Here is a 16,723-nt window from a genome sequence, read left to right as displayed (position 1 = left end):
ACAGTATTATAGAAGTTACATTGTTAGTAAGGGAATTACTGATAGTACTTTTCAGCAGTAGTAACTACTTTCCCGTTCCATTCTGCAATATGATCAGTGACATTCATTGATGTTGCGTTGTGACTTGAACTGCTCTTTAAATTCATAACTGACCTATGTTCCTTTTACGTTGCGTGTAAAGCAGCTTTCCTGGCATCAGCAGAATAAGAACTTTATTTTCTGTTGTCCATTCAGTAATAAAAGAGGATTATAAGGAGCCGAGTCACACGTCTTAGCTCTACTTCCTTAGTAACATGAACAGAACTTGACATCCAACATCTAAGGCTACTTTCACATATGCGTCGTGGCATTCCAGTTTTGAGACCCAGCAGAGGATCTCAAAACCAGGCCAGAACATTACCATTTTGTCCCCATGCATTCTGAATGGAAAGAGAGCCATTCAGGATGCATCAGGATGCCTTCCGTTCAGGACACAAAAGCGTTGCAAGTTGCGGTTTTGTGTCTGGTCATCAAAACGTAACAAACCGGATCTGTCACTAAAAACCGTTTTTTTAGGATCCTCAGTGTATTTAGTGACCCAATTTTTTCTGTTTCGATTTCACACAACTGCATCCTAACGGAACGGATGCGTCCTGATGTGTGATCAAAACTGAATGGTTTTGGTCAGGTTTTGAGATACTCTGCCGGATCTCAAAACCTGAAACCTAAACGCACATGTGAAGGCAGCCTAGGCAGGTTTCACATTGGTGTATTCATTTCTGTTGTTCTCTATTTTAGGAGCAAATAACAAAAATAACAGAAGCTCTGAATAACCGCATTGACTATATTGGGTCTTTCAGGGAGGCCAGTATTTTACCCCGAATGGAGCCTCTGACACAGTTCTGAACATACCCTAGGACTGTCTTGATTTTTAGTATTTATTTTTATATAAAATGAAGTACAGTGGTCCCTCAAGTTACAATATTAATTGGTTCTAGTACAACCATTGTAAGTTGAGTAATTGGTTCCAAAGCCCAAAAATGTCATCCAAGATAAGAGAAAATGAAGATTTAAGAAAAATAAGCAGATAATTGACAGATAAAACAAGTCCTTACATATAACAGTCAGGGATAACTCCTAACTAGCAACTCATACAGTTATTTTACCAGAGAAGTGACCTTGATTGGTCAGATCTTTGTATGTTGAGTCTGGTTTCAACTTATGATGGGTTAGAAAAGACCATTGTATGTTGAAAATATTGTATCCTGAGGCCATTGTATCTTGAGGGATCACTGTATAAAAAAAATTATTTTATAGTTTTTAGGATGTGATTCTTGCATTCATATACAATTCAAAAGCTGCCCATTCTAATAATCCTTTCTGCTCTCTCCCTCTGCCAGTATGCCATCTGGGCAGCCGTTTGGGTGACCTGGAATGTTTTCCTTATCTGCTTTTATATGGAAGTGGGAGATCTGTCCAAGGTAAGACGTACAAACATGTGGCATATAACCTAGTTAGTGGGTCAATTTCTATGCATCCTCAAAGGTAATCTGTCACCACAATAGGTCCTTTCAGGGGTGGACTGGGAACTTATTGTGATCTTGCAAAAAAACTTAAAAGTAGGCGGGTTCCAATTGACAGAAGGGGGGGCAACATAATGCAGCACACAATTCCGTCTCAACAGAACAAAATGCCACAGTGCAGCACAAAATCCTGCCGCCCCCACTGCAGTATTCAACTGTTCCGCTGTTGTGAGGATGTCAATATGGATGAAGTCAGAAGAGGACTTATGGCCGCCAGCCAGGTGCATAAGTACCTGAAGCTTCTAGCATTTGAGAGCATCAGATTGTTTTGCACCCAGTCGGCAGCAGTGAGGAGGGGCGGCCCCTTGGGCTTTGGCCCACCTGGACATTTTCCTGTAGGGTCTATGGCCAGTCCCCTCTACAGGCCCTCATGTTAAGATGCCTTACAAACATCCTAATATCATTGATCCAGAACAAGGATCAGCACCCTCCGGCACTCCAGCTCCCAGAACCCTCCATTCACTAGTAACACTATGGGAGTTACTAGAACAGCTAAGCTGGGAGTTGTAGTTTCACAGCAGCTGGAGTGCTGAAGGTTACTGATCCCTGATCTAGAAGGTGCAGTTGTATTCCTGTAGTAACCAGTGGACACCTATGACCCTTTCCTCCTCACAGCCCTTCAGAAGAGCAGACAGAGGTCACAGGACACAATTCCCTAGTGCGGCTTTGGTTTCCAAGAAACTGAAAAAAATCCCTTTTACTAAAGGCACCCTTTTTCTAGACCTCAAATTGGCACTTTTGGGCGGTATTTAGTGGATGTGTTTTAGTTAAACATTTACAGGGCATCCTACTAAAGCCCTCGTCTAAATATAAATTCCACCCTTATGAAACATCCCTTTAAAATGTATGTAAAATTGAAATCCAATAGAAAGATATGAAACCTGCTGGAACAGTATTTACCGAAGATGCCAGTGGTAATAAGCCTGATCTTTTATGTGAGGAATGGGAATGACATTTTTTATGGGTAGCGCCATTACACTGGCAGTACTGACTCCAAACAGTAATAATCTAGTGAATGCAGAGCACTTATTGGAATGGGGAAACATTTTAGTATCTATTACAGACTTGATCGGGAAGGATATAGTGACTGCCATGCATCCACACTGCCACACGCGTTCCCCCATCTGTTGCTCCTGGAACGCCAGTATTTCTCCAGCTGTCATTAAGCATGCCTGCGCCTGAACCATGGAACTAGGATGCTTCTAGGATATGCCGGACATTTACTAACAAAAGACGCGGGATTTGTTTAAATGTTACCCTTTATAATTAAATACCAGTTGGTGTACATCATGGCAACAAAAAGAGCCATGAACTGGTACAGATAACCGTAGCTGACTGAGGCCATTGAAATTGACCTGGAGAACTGACATGGGGCACTGTGGTTGACCAGGGGCACTAGAGCTGACCAGGGAAGCTGTGGCTGACCAGGGAAGCTGTGGCTGACCAGGGGCACTAGAGCTGACCAGGGGCGCTGTGGCTGACCAGGGGCACTAGAGCTGACCAGGGAAGCTGTGGCTGACCAGGAAACTGTGGCTGACCAGGGGCACTAGAGCTGACCAGGGAAGCTGTGGCTGACCAGGGGCGCTGTGGCTGACCAGGGGCACTAGAGCTGACCAGGGAAGCTGTGGCTGACCAGGAAACTGTGGCTGACCAGGGGCACTAGAGCTGACCAGGGAAGCTGTGGCTGGCCAGGGAAGCTGTGGCTGACCAGGGGCACTGTGGCTGGCTGAGGGCACTAGGGCTGACCAGGGGAGCTGACTGGTGGCACTGTGGCGAACAAGGGGAAATGTGGCTGACTGGGGCATTGCGGTTGACTGAGGGCATTGTGACTGATTAAGAAAAATTTGGCAGGCACTGGGGATACTATACAACTATATGACCCTCTATGCCTTTCAAAAACTTGTGCCTCGAGGGTCAAGTTGTAAATTGCAACTGCCCCCCCCCCCCAATTCTAAAACTGACTTATTAGAGCCAATTTGTTGAGTATATTAAAAGGCAATTGTACAATTCCGATTTTAGGCAGTGTTGCTGCAAATCTGGGTCAGGCCATATTCTGTGTTTTTGGGGACCAAGAAAATGTCCCTATTTCATTGTTCCCAGTGTTGTGCGCCCAGATATCATTACAATGCGAGTTGCTTTACTAATCACCATTGGTTTGCTAGATGAATAAATTGACAGATTTGGTGCCAGTCCAGCAGCAGAATGACTGCTATGAACCTGCATATAATCTGCCTGTCGTTTCCCATTTTCAGGACAGCGACCTCCTCACGTTTCACGTGTCTCAGCATCAGTCTTGGTGGAGTGAGCATGGTCCAGGATGTGTGAGGAAAGAGTCGCCAGTTACCGGCATGCCCGGGTTGGAAAGTCACTCTTATGTATCAGTGGTTGGATGTGCCATAGAATACCAGTACATTGAGTTGTTACACAGTGCCACACAGATACTGCTGTCGGTAAGGCCAGTTTTGTTTTTGTTAATATTTGCAGCTTTTAAAGTTAATTAAATTTTCAACTTTTGTAGCCACAGTTTCATGTAGTGCAGCTCAGGTTCAAACAATCTTTAAGAGCAGGGCCTATAGCTTGGTTCATCCTGAGCCTTCCGGTTCATATACAGAATGTCTACACTAGACTGAAGATAGGGATCCATCGAGATATGAGACTAACAATACAGATTTACCTACCCTTCAGGAGATTTGGAAGGCTGGGTGACAACCCTTACCCTGGGTTCACACCTGAGCGTTCTGAAAGGAGCGCTCTGTATGCGCGATTGTACCGGCGTTTACAATCGCGCATACAGAGACAAGCGAACGCCAATTGTCGCGTGTTCCCGAAAGTCTATGTACGGGAACGCGCGACAAAACGCCCCAAAGAAGCTCAAGAACTTTTTTGAGCGTAGGGCGTTTTTCAGCGCGTTCAAAAGCGCTGTAAAACGCTCAAGTGTGAACCAGGGCCATAGGGAAGCATTGGTTTTCATGTGTTGAGCGTTTTACAGCTCGTTTGAACGCGCTGTAAAACGCTCAGGTGTGAACCCAGGGTTATGTCTACTGTCATGGCTGCCATTGAGGGTTGACACCCCACCTATGTGGAAAGCCAAGACAACTCAGAAAGGACTGGGTAACATATTCTTCCCCACCCTAGAAGAGGGGCACATAGTAGTTATTGAATTAGCTGTTGCTTAAGGGGGTTGTCGGGATCACCAAACTGATGACCTAACCTTAGGATCAGCCGAAAATAGGGTGGGGGCCCAACTCTAGACTCCCTCGCCAATCAGCTGTTTGAAAGGGCCGCAGTACTCATGCAAGCGCTACAGCCTCATCAAGATTTACACACTAGAATGCTGTATACTTGATAGCAGCTTTTCTGTGTATTGCACTGTAGTCCCATTCAAAGTGAACAGGCAAATGCTGCAATACACAGAACAGCCGCTAATATTATATGTATGGTGTACGGTGCAATGGAAACAATACAGAGGCTTTCGGCAGGTGATGAGGATGGGGGGTTGGGTCAGACCCCCACCAATGTGATATTGATGGAGAATGAAGCCTAAGGGTAGGCCATCAATATTGTGACCTTGGACAACCTCTTTAACTGACATTTTCTTGTATCGTCTTATGTTTGAAGGGGGTGTCCGGTTTGAGGGGAAAACTGGACAATCCACGGGATCAGCCTGCAATAAAGAACTACTTACCTGACAGACCCAGCGCCCATGCTCATGTTCTCTCTGCCAAGACTCTAATCGTGCTACAGCGGTGAAGTCACTTGAAAAACATGTGACCACTGTAGTCAATCACTGGCTTCTTCGGTGCACCACTGAGGCCAGTGATTGGCTGCAGTGGTCATGTTGTTGATATGACGTCACAGCTCCAGCCGGTCAGAAGAACCGGAGTGGCTGTGCTGGATCTCCCTTTAATCATAGCAATATCTAGCCTTCTAGCCATAGGGAAGCTGTTGGGACCTGATGCAGATGAGGACTAGTGCTCCACCTAACTGTATCACATGGAATTACACACTATTATACATACTACATATCCTGTCACACCTCTGCTCTGCCCATTTGTTTTACTGCAGTCCCTTTGGACTCCCTAACGCACCTTTAGCTACCCCACTGTTAATGGGCGGTCGCAAGGGAAACTGAGTGTAGAGTATTACATGAAAGTAAAATTTCTTTCATACAACATCCATGGGACTGATATTCGGGATTATCGGATGGCCACAAAAATGCCTTCTGCTTGTGGCTGGGTAAGATTCCATATTATAGTGCTGTGTTTCCAGTGCTGTGCTGGAAACATATGCCAGATTATCAGATATTGAATTAAAGAGATCTCTTAGTGTATATATTTACTTCTTGCTTTGTTTCTAGTCAGTAGACATTTTCTTTCACATCTTTCCATCCCAATTCTCTTCTACTATGGTCGCTACTCGCCCTAATGAATTATTCACAGACTAATGACCTATAAATTCCTCTCCGTATAACATGCCGCCCCTCCCCCTCCCTTGCCTTTGTTTCAGATGACTGCCATTCTGCACCTCTGCTGGGGACACCGCCCCGGGCTAGCATGCTGCATAATAAATGGGAACAAATGAGAACCCTGCCACATGTCATTCATATCAGCGGCAGCTTGGATTGCAAGCTCAGCAGCAATGCTAATACTATTGCTGGACTGTACATAATGGAGCTCACGTCCGTTGATGGAAACACAGCAAATTTTTGTCCCAGAGGTGTGACACCAACAGCACCGATATCTCATTATGAGAGCGCCCCGACTACTTTTGGGGTACAGCTACTTGTGGCCGATTGCACATAGTATAATTTATACAAAATGTGGATCCACAAAAAATACGGATGGCATCCGTGTGACGTCCGTGTTGCATCAGTTTTTTTTTGCGGATCCATTGTAACAATGCCTATCCTTGTCTGCAAAACGGACAAGAATAGGACATGTTCTATCTTTTTTTCGGGGCTACGGAATGGGCATACGGATGTGGACAGCACATGGTGTGCTTACCACATTTTTTGTGCGTCTATTGAAATGAATGGGTCCGCATCCTATCTGCAAAAATGTGCATCAGATGCGGACCAAAAATATGATCGTGTGAATGGGGCCTAAAGATCCATTCCAAATAATTGAATTCGACTGATAATTTTATCTATGATCAGTACAGTAATATAGATTATGATCAGAAAAAACTGTGTCCCACAGTACACCTAAGTCTTGTGATACAGTGCACCAAAATCTGTCACAATATGGCGTATCTAGTTTTACAAAAATCCACTGCGCCTAGCTCACTAAGTGGATGTGACTTAAAGGGAAAGGGGTGTGGTTTGTAAGAAGGGGAGTGGTCTAAGATGCAACATTTTGCAGCAAATTTTGGCAGAAAATTCTGTTGCAAAGTAAGCCAACCCACATTAATTACAATGGGTTTGTGTACATGCAGGGCTTTTTTATTTCCCATCTAAAATAACGGAAAACAAAATGGTGATGTGAACCCAGCCGAATCTGCAACTAATCTCCTACTTATTCAGCAGCGGAAAACGAGCATTTTTAACTGCTAAATCCACATTCGGAACTCGCCAACAGTTTTCCCATTGACTTTAAAGGAGCACTGCCACAAAAATTTTTGTTCCCTGACCTGTTAGAAAGGTCCACGATGTAAACTGTGGTTAAAGTTATCTTCTTACTGGTGACTGTATTTGTGAGTTACAACCTCCCTTCTGATCCTCAGCTGTATCATGTGATCAACACTCTGCCTCTCCAAACAACAGCATCTTATGTGTGGACAGGAAGGCAGTTTCTCGATGTATTTTTTATGGGAGCCTCAATGTCAGTCTCATAGGAATTAACACCTGGGACCCCTGCCGATCAGCTGCTTGAGAAGGCACTGGCGCTCCCATGAGAGCCTCAGCCTTTTCCGTGCTTACCAAACACAGCGCCATACATTGTATAGTGGCTGTGCTTAGTATCGCACTTGGCCAAATTGAAGTGAGTGGGTGTGGGGTCCCTACCGATCCGATACTGATGACCTATCCTGATACTGGTCATCAGTATCAAAATCTCAGAAAACCCTTTACAGGATCAGAAGGGAAGGGTTATCTCACCGGTAAGAAGATTACCTTCACTATTTACAACATGTACCTTTCTAACAGGTCACAAAATGTTTGTGGAGTGCTAAAAACTCCACCTTGTGCACACAGTGTAAAATGGTAGAAGTTTTTTCAGTAGCCTATTTTGAAAAATGCTTGGCATGTTACTTCTTGGGAGCAGATTTGATTGAGACTATAATAGAAATCAATGGGGAAGCAGAGAAATGTCAACCAAATACTCTTCTAATACTCTTGTAAAAACTCCTCTCAAACCCCAACCAAGCCACCAAAAGTGACCTGCTTTTTGCTAGTAATCGGCTACTGATTTTCCTGCCACAGATTTTGAACTTGGCCTAAAGGGTCTTTTACATCGGCCAATGCACAGGCAACTATTGGGTTGGTTGCAATGAATCATCGCATGCAGATATGGCACCACCTAAGTTAACTCTTGATCCGCTTCTTTTACTTTTAGAGCGGTTCTGTCCATTATGATATAGTCTGTTGTAGTTATGGAAACTTCTGAAAGTGCCCTCAACTCCCATTTTGCAACAGAATTATCGTCTTTGGCCATTTCAGCAACTGACATAGACTATAGTTAAAGGAGAGAGCCACAAAAATGGCTGCCACCCATTACATTACTGGTCATGTGAACCCTCATTCTCCCAGTACGTCAGAGCCCCATAATGGGCAGACTGGGAACTTAAAAACTAATAGTGGCCTGATGTTGTAGGCAGGTCCAAATTGACAGAAGATGGGCAACACAAGTAGGAGGGGGGTCATCAATACCATGCTGCAGCACAAAATACCATCCCAGCAGAACCAAATACCACAGTACAACACAAAATATGTCCCCAGAAGCTGCTGTTCTGTGGTGGTCAGCACCAGCTCCCACATTCTGTGTTCCTCCTCAAGATATCTCTACGGCTACATGTACAAGAACGTTGTTTGTTTCCGTGTCCGTTCACGTTTTTTGCAGACCCATTTTAAATGAATGGGTCCGCATCCTATACGCAAAAAAAAAAAACGGACAGCGCACCGTGTCCGCAAAAAAAACTGATCTGCCGGAAAACACATACGGTCGTGTGCATGTAGCCTAAGTGATATGAAGAAGGGGGCTTAGGACCTGGCTACAGCACTAAGCCAGCCCTATCTTTAGCTTGCTGCCTGGTCTTTCAGTGCTACCAAACATACAGGAGAATACAGCACTACATACTTGTTACATCCAGTGATGTTTCCTCCTCTTTCTCATTCGAACCAGACCACCAAGACAATGTCTCTTAGGCACGTCTTGTTTGCCATATAGATATCTTGGATTCCCCATTTTTCCATCATCCTCACCATCCTGGTCCCCCAACTGTGTTATCCTGCTGTTCTCCCCAGTTCCCCCAAATACTATACTGCTGAAAAAATAGTGCCCCCAATAGTGATTATTCCCCACTATAGTGGCCTCAGTAGTAATAATGCCCCAGTAAAAAAATAATGCCCCGATAGTGCCTCCAGCAATAATAATTCCCCATAGCTTCTCCAGTATTAAAAATGCTCCCTATAGTGACTCTAGTGGTATGCTCCTCAAGTGACCAAGGAAAGAGAAATGAAATACATGAGTCCTGTTCCATGCCACCATCTGTGGTGCCTTTTACAGCCTGTGGCCTAAGACGCCTCTGTCCCTGTGCCATTTGTACATTGCCTCATATAGTGGCCTATGAGAGTGAATGGCATAGCAGGGCGCAATGGGCGCTCATGCTGTGCTGCAGTATTCAACTGTATTACCGGAAAAAAACAGAAGCCGCGTGCCTTCCGCAATTTACGGAACAGGCGGCCCATTGTTAGAAATGCCTATTCTTGTCCGCAAAATGGACAAGATTAGGACATGCTATATTTTTTTTGCGGGGCCACAGAACGGAGCAAAGGATGCGGACAGCACACAGAGTCTGAATGGGTCCGCACCCGAGCCGCAAAGACTGCGGCTCGGATGCGGACCCGAATTACGGTTGTGTGCATGAGGCCTAATACTGAGAGTGTCCAATTATTATGTACCTGGCGGTGGCCATGAGGAGGGCTGGTGCGGCCCCTTGAGGCATTGGCCCACTGGGAAATTTCACTGCTGGGTATATAGCCAGTCCACCCCCCCCCCCCCCCCTGGCCCTCACCTTTCAGGAGAACAGGTGTTCTTGTGACACCCCCATGTAGTAGTTAACCCTTTAATTGCACATTGTACAATGTCATTTCCCATAAAGTGATTTTCCAAGTAACCGTAAGATGCGCCCCGAACCCAAGAATATACCATGAACGTGAAGATAATGATAAAGGCTGATACCGGTTGCTATAGACAAATCGCGAGCCCAGAAGAAATTCTATGTCATACTAACATTTACAGAGGGGACGCCCAGGCCGGTCCTGTTTGACTTTCTTTATTACTGTAATAGCTATTCTGCCCTGCACATTGCACTGCAAACGACCCCTGGTGCTTGTGACCTTTCATATGTGTGCTGTGCACTGCAGAGGACTCCCACCCGTACCCCACCCTGACACCTCCTGCCTCCAAAACATTCCTCAGCCGATCCCCTATCATCCCACGTCCAGCTGTGTAGGGTCAGGAATTCCCGCTGCCAGAACTGAATTTCCCTGCATATTTCTGCCCTGTTCCCTGCTTCTTCTAATGACAACGTATTAGGTTTCGTCTACAGGCATCAGCAAGAAGGAAATATATGGTAGGGCCAATATCAGTCACAGGGAACCTAAAAGGGTCAGTGCACATTCCTAAGTTACATGGTAATAACTTTCTGTACAAGGGGCTTTGCTCAGGATGAGACACAGGTTTCAGGATTGCTGCAGGGGAGCTGTATATTTAGAGCCAAGAAAGCTCAGCTCCTATCCTATGAGATCAGGAAAACCTCTTGGAAAGCAATCAGCGGGACAGACTTTCCTCATTTCTTTGTTCTAGCCTTTTTTCTTAATTTGTTCTGGCCTTTTTAGCACAAAAAAAACGACGTTAAAGCTGTTTACGGGTGTTTTTTTTGCACACTGCATGCACTTTTATGACGTTTCTAAAAAAAAACCAAAAAAATTTCTGCCATTTTTTTCCCCAATAGAAAACAGCATTGAAAAAATGCATTACTTCTTCAAAGTGATGTATTTTAAAAAGAGAAAAGCAGAGATACAAACACCGCCAAACTAAAAAAAATGGCGCTTGTGCAACTCGCATTTCATATTCCCTATATCATTTAAGCTAACAGCTGGCGATTTTTTATTAATTTTTTCACCAAAAATTGCAAAAAGTGGCACTATAAAAAAAGTACTGAAAAGTGCCGCTATAAACCTATGTGTGAATCCACCCTTGTGAAACTTGTATGAGCTGCCATACGAAGTAGGGGTTACGGAAGTGACAACTATTTCCAACTCAGAAAACCAGTTGTCAGCTTTCAAGTATATTTGACTTCTGTTGAACCAAAACATGAGCATTGCACACCAGGGGTATGGCTATAGGGGAAGCGGCTGCTTTGGGGCCCAAACTCAGAAGGGGCCCACCCAGGAGGAATAAAACATTTTATTGTCAGGGCCTCCTCAACAGTAATATAAAATGACATTATATACAGAGACACTGTAGGAAACGGCAGGAGCAGCTTCTGGGCCTGGTGGTCTGAGAGAGTGATCCTGACTAGCCACAGGAGTAGGGTTTGCACAGGAGGATGGGGTCGCGAAGAGGTTGTTGGGGTGGGGGAGTCGCCCGGTTGTTGCTGCGGGGCCCAGTCATTTCTAGTTGCACGACTGCTGTACACTAAGGGTACGTCTGCACTGGGCAGATTTAGCACAGATTTTCCCCAACAAAATTGTATGCAGAAAGCTTGACATGAAATGCATGACATGTAATAAAAATCTGTCGAAAATGTCTGCAATAGAATCCTTGAAAACTTGCAGGGCAGATTTGAAATCCGCAGCCGTGTCACTTTTTGTGGCGGGTTTTCACTGCAGATTTCACCCTTTCCAATCTGCAAACCCACAATATCCACACAATTGGTAGTGTATACATCCCTTCTGGATGTACCTGTACCTTGCTACCTTGCTACTTCCCCTATGGACAAGCTATAAATCCTGTTTAGGGGTACTGGACCGGGTACAGACTTATGTCATGGCTTTTGGTGGGTATGGGCTCTAGTCCTCCTGCACACGACCGCAAATCGCGGATCTGCAAAATACATAGACGAAGAGGACATGTTCTCCATTTGTAAAAATGCCTATTCTTGTCCACAAAACAGACGAGAAGAGAACATGTTCTTGTTGCACCCAAGCTCCACTAATTTCTGTGTCCAGCCCCTCCCTTGTTGCTTTGATTGGCAGGGCCAGGCAGTAGCAAAGCAGAGAGGGAGGGGCTGGCCACAAAAATGAATGAAGTGTGAGTGCAACAAGAGCAATGGTGATGCCCTTATTGCACCAAAGGCCTAATTTGCATATTAAGAAAAAGTATCATAACTTGGGAACAGAGCCTCGGATCAGCACAAGAAAAACAGTACTTTATAAGGCGAACCACAGGTCACTTGTGACTGATTCCCATTTAATAGTTTTTAAATCAAAGAAATAGACTCAAGTGGCAAGTGACTGACTCCAAAGGCAGCCAAATGTTGTTTTATTTTAACCTGAATCTTTGGGCCCATTATGGTACCAGAGCCTGAGCACACTGAAGGATTCAATGGTGGTCCAGTCTAACCCTTGGGAAATATGTAGGTATACATAAAGGTAACTGCCATAATACTGCCACCTTAGGGTACTTTCACACTAGCGTTTTTCTTTTCCGGCGCTGAGTTCCGTCCTAGGGGCTAAAATCCGGAAAAGAACTGATCAGTTTTATCCTAATGCATTCTGAATGGAGAGTCCGTCCCTCAGGATGCATCAGGATGTCTTCTGTTCAGTCTTTTTGACTGATCAGGCTTTTCAGAAAAACGTAGCATGCAGTATTTTTACCTCCGGCCAAAAATCCTGAACACTTTGACTGAACGCCTGATCAGGCTTTTTTCCCATTGACTTGCATTAACGCCGGATCCGGCGCTGTGTGTTCAGTCAAAACGGATCCGGCTTTTGCATGTTAAACCCGAAAAATAGGAAAAGAAAGTTAAAGTCCATAAATGGCGGATCGGTTTTTTCCAATGCATTTTTCCATTGTGATCGAAAGCCTGATCAGGATTCAAATGTAATCAGTTTTCACACGTTTTTCCGGATCCGGCGGGCAGTTCCGGTGTCGGAATTGAACGCCGGATTCAAACAACGCTAGTGTGAAAGTAGCCTTAGTAAAAAAATAACTTCTATAGGCCATTTTGGCACCAAAAAATGACAGAAATTAAAGCGGGCCCAGCATGCATGTGGAACCTATGCTTGCTGAATTATATGGTAGCCGTCATGGCACATAACAGATAGAATTTAGTGTTAGGAACACATCTAACTAGAGATCGCCTTGACGTGCGGCAGACGGGCTCAAATAATTTTGTACAAAATGATTTGCCAAGCATCTCTAACTTATTAGTGTAGCATTTGTAACTGTGACTCAATTTTGTAATTTATTTGGTTTGCAGTGAGCTGTTGCATTGTATATCTTGTTTAACAGTCTTGTTCTCAGCCATAGCAACGTGCTCCTGCGCTTTGGGATGTGCTGACTGACCCCCTTTTTCCTTTACTATAATAGTGCCCCTATGTAAAAGAATATAACTACTATAATACTGCCCCATGTACAAGAATATAACTACTATAATACTGCCTCCTATGTACAAGAATATAATACTATATTACTGCCTCTATGTACAAAAATATAACTACTATAAGGGTGCATTCCCATAAGCCGTGGATGCCCACGCTGCAGTCTGCAATGCATGGGCACCAGCCTTGTGAATCCCGTATCAAGGATGCAGACCCAATGAATTGAATGGGGGTCCACGATCCGCAATATACGCCAAAAGATAGGACATGTCCTATCATTTGTGGTGCGGAGGCATGGACCAAAAAGCCCACGGAAGCCCTTTTGATCCGTGTCTCTGCTCCGCACTGCGCCATATCTTTCAGATTGTGGACCCATTCAGGTCAATGGGTCCGCATCTGCGATTCAAATGTCCGGTGCCCGTATATTGCGGAACCGCCATTTGCGGTCTGCAATATGGGCATGGATGGTCTACTGTAAATGAGCCCCAATACTGCCCCTATGTACAAGAATATAGCTACAAGAGTACTGCCAACTGTTTACAGGATTATAATTGTTCTGCATTGTTGGAATGCTGAAGTCTTGCAGCACCCAGTCTCTCCATCATGAGCGTTGTTATCTTTTGCAGCTCCTTGGATTTGTGTACGCCTGTTACGTCACCAGCGTGTTCACAGAAGAGGAGGACAGCTGTGAGTATATCTATAAATAGTTTTTACCAATAAAGCAATGGGTGTAAGTGATGGCTGTGGGGCCAATATATTTGTTGTATGATGCCCCCTTGCCTCTGATTCGCCTCTAAAAGAACACCTCCTCTCCTGTCCATTTACATTCTATGTATCTTTCTGTTAACATTATTCACCTTATCTCCCCCAATTAAAGAGGTTTTCTGAGTTGTTCAAAAGTTTGCTCGGGGGGATAGGGGTGTTATAAAATAGGAACATATACTCAACCGTTAAATCTCCTGCCACTCCAGTGCATGCCAATCCATTCCTTACCTCTGGTCTGTGTTCACTTGCCTCAGTGGTACCATGCCATATATCCCTGGGGCTGCAGCGGTCACACGGGGTATACAGCTACGTAACCGCTGCAGCCAAGTAAACACAGACCAACAGAGATAACTGGAGCAACAGCACTTGTCCCAAGATACACAATTATCCTCTATCTAGGGAATAGGGGATAATGGTGGGGATTCGACCTCTGGGACCACTTCAGATCACAATAAGGGACATGATAATACACACGCCGCTGCTCCATTCATATTTTATGGTACTACCAGGATACCTGAGATTGCAATACCTTATGCTGAAGCCAGGGTGGCCTAAGTTACAGAAATAGTCAAATGGGAATATCCCTTTAATTTACAGTGGCTATTGCCCCCTAGTGGGGCATGCCATCTTATTTCTGCATCTCAGGCACCAGACACTGCAGGGCCAGTTCATAGGAAGGTATGCTTTTGAATAGTGGGAAAACCCAAAATGTGCAATTCAGTGCCCAGTGGTGCTAGCTAACAACACAGCCACTGACCCACCATTATCATACTACCCTGCATTATCCTACATATTCTACTGTAACACCATGCACATTCATATCTTCCTCACCAGAACGTATAGTATTACTGTCTTAGGCTACATGCACACGACCGTATGTGTTTTGCAGTCTGCAAATTGCGGCTCCGCCAAAAAACGGATGACATCCGTATGCTATCCGTTGTTTTTTTTTTGCGGATCCATTGTAACAATGCCTAACGGGACAAGAATAGGACATGTTCTATTTTTTTGCCTGGCTACGGAACAGACATACTGATGCAGACAGCATTGCATTTTGCGGACCCATTGAAACGGAACGGACATGGAAACAAAATACATTCGTGTGCATGAGGCCTTACCTAAATTTCATGGAAAGCCAATTATCTTGTCAGTATGTTGTTGGGTTGCAGGGGTAGCTAAAGAACCCAAGGGAAATTCATGCAGACACAATTAGAACATGTAAACTGTTTGCAGATGGTGACCTGGTCAGAAGTGTACCAAAGGTCCCCCAGCTGCAGTGTAACCCCCTTCCCCCAACCTCAGCAGCCATTGTAACCCTCTTGCACGAAAATATTGACCGTCTCTCCAGTCACAAATTATATCAACATAAATAATACAGTAAACATCAGTGAGAAGGAATATAACTACTATAGTACTATAGTAATATATATAATATCATAGTATAATATTATACTAATATAATACTGTCCCAGTGTGCAAGAGTATAACTACTATAATACTGATTCCCATGTGCAAGAATATAACTACTATAATACTGCCTTCTATGTACAAGTATATAACTACTATAGTACTGCTCTTATGTACAAGAATATAATTACTATAATACTGTCCCCTATGTACAAGAATATAGCTGCTATAATACTGCTTCCTGTGTACAAGAATATAACTACTTCAATACAGTCCCCTATGTACAAAAATATAACTACTATAATATTGCTCCTGTGTACAAGTAAATAACTACTATAATACTGCCATCTTTATACAAGAATATACCGGTAACTACTATGATACTGGACCCTATTTACAAGCACTTCTATGATTTTGGCTCTTATGTACAAGATTATAACTACTAAAATATTACCCTTATGTACTAACTAGACCAGGGGTAGGCAACCTCCGGCACTCCAGCTGTTGTAAAACTACAGCTCCCAGCATGCATTCTTGCTCTTCTGTTCTCAGAACTCCCATAGAAATAAATAGAGCATGCTGGGAATTGTAGTTTCACAACAGCTGGAGTGCCAAAGGTTGCTGACCAGTGAACTAGACTATAACTATTATAATACTAAATCCTATGTGCAAGATTATAACTACTACAATATATCTCCCTATATACAAGAATGTAACCACTGTAACACTGCCTCCTATGTACAAGAATATAACTACTATAATACTGTTCCCTATGTACAAGAATATAACTACTATAATACCGCCTCCAATGTACAAGAATATAACTACTATAATACTGCCTCCTATGTACAAGGATATAACTAATATAATACTGCCCCCTATGTACAATAATATAACTACTATAATACTGCCTCTTATGTACAAGAATATAACTACTATAATACTGCCTCCTATGTACAAGAATATAACTACTATAATACTGCTCTCTATGTACAATAATATAACTACTATAATACTGTAGCTGCCATATTTTGGCCCTTCTGAAATACTAGTACTTCAGTTCACATATTAATCCTACCCGCTGTCTAGTCTACTACTGTGCACTCCGCCTCCCTCACTGCTGGTCAGGATGCCCCCCCCCCCCCATCCTCTCATACACTGGGACTGATCATTAGAAGAAATCTAGGTCATTTGGGTGACACAAGCTATTAACCATTTGTTGCCT

At 43.9% G+C, this 16,723-nt stretch overlaps 1 protein-coding gene across 1 annotated transcript in view; it reads left to right on the top strand.

Annotated features, from left to right (window-relative positions):
- Window positions 1–16,723, top strand: part of NKAIN4 (sodium/potassium transporting ATPase interacting 4) — a 79,760-nt gene that overhangs the window by 42,311 nt on the left and 20,726 nt on the right. The window contains exons 3-5 of the mRNA XM_044300252.1: window positions 1,380–1,460; window positions 3,815–4,012; window positions 13,953–14,013. Of these exons, the coding sequence (XP_044156187.1) occupies window positions 1,380–1,460; window positions 3,815–4,012; window positions 13,953–14,013 (340 nt within the window). The remainder of the gene's footprint in view (window positions 1–1,379; window positions 1,461–3,814; window positions 4,013–13,952; window positions 14,014–16,723) is intronic.

This window comes from Bufo gargarizans, chromosome 6, assembly GCF_014858855.1.
Source record: "Bufo gargarizans isolate SCDJY-AF-19 chromosome 6, ASM1485885v1, whole genome shotgun sequence".
NCBI classification, from domain to species: Eukaryota; Metazoa; Chordata; class Amphibia; order Anura; family Bufonidae; genus Bufo; species Bufo gargarizans.
This window is presented reverse-complemented; position numbering and strand designations above follow the sequence as displayed.